The sequence below is a fragment of the Populus alba genome, chromosome 6 (assembly GCF_005239225.2).
Source record: "Populus alba chromosome 6, ASM523922v2, whole genome shotgun sequence".
Classification (NCBI taxonomy): Eukaryota; Viridiplantae; Streptophyta; class Magnoliopsida; order Malpighiales; family Salicaceae; genus Populus; species Populus alba.
Window position 1 is genome coordinate 4,158,139 of NC_133289.1, and position 3,213 is coordinate 4,161,351.

Consider the following 3,213-nt stretch of genomic DNA (forward strand, 5'->3'; position numbering starts at 1 on the left):
GATAAGAATGATATAATTCTTCGTGAATATATTGATATAATTTGTTTATTGGTATATATTAATAACATTACAGAAAATATTATAATAATATTAAAAAAAAACAAATCATACAGTGATGTAATATTAATATTATTAGAATTGCCGATAGAGTCATCATCAGAATAATTTTATTGGTAAATTTATTAATAATATTTAATATATGATTTGGTGTTGATTCTTCTCTTTCCCTTCCCCATTTCCACTTTTTCCTTACAAAATTTTTCTATGTAACAAAACAGCTAACCCTACCCCTTAATTAACACAACTCAACATCCCATAATTTTTCTAGCCATGACAACACTTGGTTTGCCAGCATCCATGTTCTGATTGAAATTTTATTGAAGATTTTTCACTTTATGTAAGTAAATCTATCTTTTTTTTTTTTTAATTTGAACATAATTTTAAAATGTTAATATTTTTGCATATTTTTATAGTACATGTATTTTGTTTAGGTGTTTACTTGTTTTATTATTTTTTTTCTCAAATAAAAGTTATGTGAATTTATGATTTGTACATGTTATAATTTGTTTTAGATTTTATAAAATTATATTTATTTGTAAATTGTTGAAACTTATGTTGAATTATTGACTTAGGTATTTTGTGATTAAATAAATAATTAATTGTTTAACAGGTCTATTTTATATTTTGTCAATTTTATTTTTAAGTTGTAATTTTTGTAAATATTGTAATTTAAAATAATTGAATTACAATATTTCTAGTGTTAATAATTGAATTCCACATGGAATTAAATCTTTAAAAATAATACAAAATAAATCATAGCCAAACTCATTTGACTTACGATTCCATTCCAAAGAGGAGAAATCTAAAATAATACATTATTTGTGTCGAGAGTTTATCATTCAAACTTCAAAAGCACTGCCTTCACCAACTCGTCTAAATTCATGGATGATGACCCACTTGGACTAGCGGCTTCCTCTGCTAATTTTCTCCACTCCTTGACTTTTTTCTTTACCTCCCTGCCCTTCTCTCCTTCCATCAACTCTCGCACAAGCTTCTCCACTCTATCTCTTTCCGCATTGCTATCAATCTCCATTCCAATGCCCCACTCATTGCAAGTGTACCTACAGTTTGTTTGTTGATCACCAAAGAACGGCAAACAAAGCATGGGCACCCCAGAAGAAATGCTCTCAGCTATTGAATTCCATCCACTATGTGTTAGGAAACCTCCTATTGATGGGTGGTTGAGAACTTCCTCTTGTGGACACCAGTTTGAAATAAATCCTCTGTCTTTAGTCTCGTCAGTGAATTCTGGTGGCAATATGGCGGAGTCGCCTGTGACCATGTCAGGCCTTATTATCCATAAAAATGGATGGCCACTTTTAGCAAGTCCCATTCCCAATTCAATCAGCTGCTGCTTTGTAGCGGCTGCTACGCTACCAAAGTTCACATAAATTACGGAGTTTGGTTTCTTGGAATCAAGCCATTGGAGACACTCAACCTCTTCTTTCCATAGATTATATCCAATAGAATCTAGATCATCTTCTTTCATTTGATTGAGAAGTAATTGAAGTGGACCGATCGTGTAGACACGAGGAAACATTGAGTAAAGAGCACTCAAGACTTCTTTCTCCAAAGCATCAAAAGTATGGAAAATCACTGCAGAACCTTCAGATGCTCTCTCAGCACATTCCATGCAGAAGTTGAAAAAATAATCATCTGGATCTGTTGTACGAAGAAAACTTGGAAGATCCCTAAATCGTATATCTTTCATTCCTGGAATCCAGTCCAGTACTTGATCCAAATAGCCATTTGTTAAAAAGCTCTCGTCTGCGAACAAAAATTAAATGCATTTGTAGCATACCAGTTATGAGCTAGTAAATGAATACAACAGCAGAAGAGGAACGAGCGTAAAATCAGAAGAGAAGAAAGGTTCCCTAGCTTGAAATCAAATTTCAGGTTACGCAGCCGGAGGGCTACCCTGGAATTATAACCACGGATCTGGTACATGTACTATACCATGATCCAGCATTAACTTCCAGGATATTGTACCATTCAATCATAAAGTTTTAGTCCATAAGAACTCAGTTCATGTACCAATCTATTCATTTCCATGGATGACGGCTACGATGATGCAGCACATGAACTACTAGGATATTTATCTAATGCCCAAATGAAATAAGAAAAAATCATATTGAAGTTGTGATTTCAATTCCAATTCTTGGACTTACCTTTTAATGGAAACAGTCCTCTTTCTTTGAGCTCTTTATATTGCTTAAGCCCCATAAAACTGCAAGCAGAGATAGAAAAGAACAAGGCAACAGGAATTCCATGCCTCTGAGCAGCAGTGATGGCAACTGGCACAAATCCATCAGATACAATGCAAGTCACTTGAGGAACATCAGAAGATGCTGTATCATTGAGCTTGGCAAGCAATTCATTAAATGGAGCTAGCAAGTTCTCCTTGCAAGCCTCAAAAATTGCTTGTACATCTTGGGTAGCATTCTCATCTGAAGGAGGGAGGCCATCTGGGATAGATTCGAACCGAAAGTCGGGCAAGCCATTCAGGGAATAAGGGCCTCTAGATTTAAGCAAGCGTCTATGGTTGAACTCTGTGTTCACAAAGGTTATGAGAAAACCTCGGGAATGCAGTAGTTTTGCTAGTTTAAGCATTGCCTTTACATGGCTTTGAGCTGGACAGGGAATACAGATTACATGAGGCTTGTCTGCTAAGATTTTGCGAAACATGTCTCTAGCTCTTTCCTTCTTTCTCTAACTCTTTCTTTAGAGTAATTGTTTTGCTACTGTCGTCTGTCAAAGTGAAGCAAACACTTTACACAGGATACATTCTCTTATCAACAAGACTCTATATATAAAATAGCAGCCAAGTAGAGGGACAATATGGATTTTATCTTCTCTTTTAATTTTAATCTAATTAAAATCATTATTCTAGAGTGATGCCGGCCATGGAATTTATTGGCTTTTGTATCAGTTGATAACGGGAGAATTTTCGTGGTTGTCTATGACTATCACGCTGCCGTATGCCAAAAACGTTTGACATTAGAAAGGCCGGAAACAGTCGTTATTATTAAAATATCCATTATATCTCAATTTGTAATATCAGTTGATTGTAATCTTATGACTTTAATAAATGTTTATTATTTAAAAGAATATGGATCATGAACATTGTACTTAATTTTTATCAAATAAATGAGG

General features: G+C 34.3%; 1 protein-coding gene across 1 annotated transcript; it reads right to left on the reverse strand.

The window, feature by feature from the left end:
• Positions 1 to 816: 816 nt before the first annotated feature.
• Positions 817 to 2,882, reverse strand: LOC118028408 (7-deoxyloganetin glucosyltransferase-like). The gene is made up of 2 exons (XM_035031971.2): positions 2,229 to 2,882; positions 817 to 1,827 (listed from the first exon to the last, which is right to left on the reverse strand). The coding sequence occupies exons 1-2, from the start codon at positions 2,743 to 2,745 to the stop codon at positions 896 to 898; spliced, it is 1,449 nt and encodes a 482-aa protein (XP_034887862.1). The 5' UTR covers positions 2,746 to 2,882; the 3' UTR covers positions 817 to 895.
• Between the last annotated feature and the right edge of the window lie 331 nt (positions 2,883 to 3,213).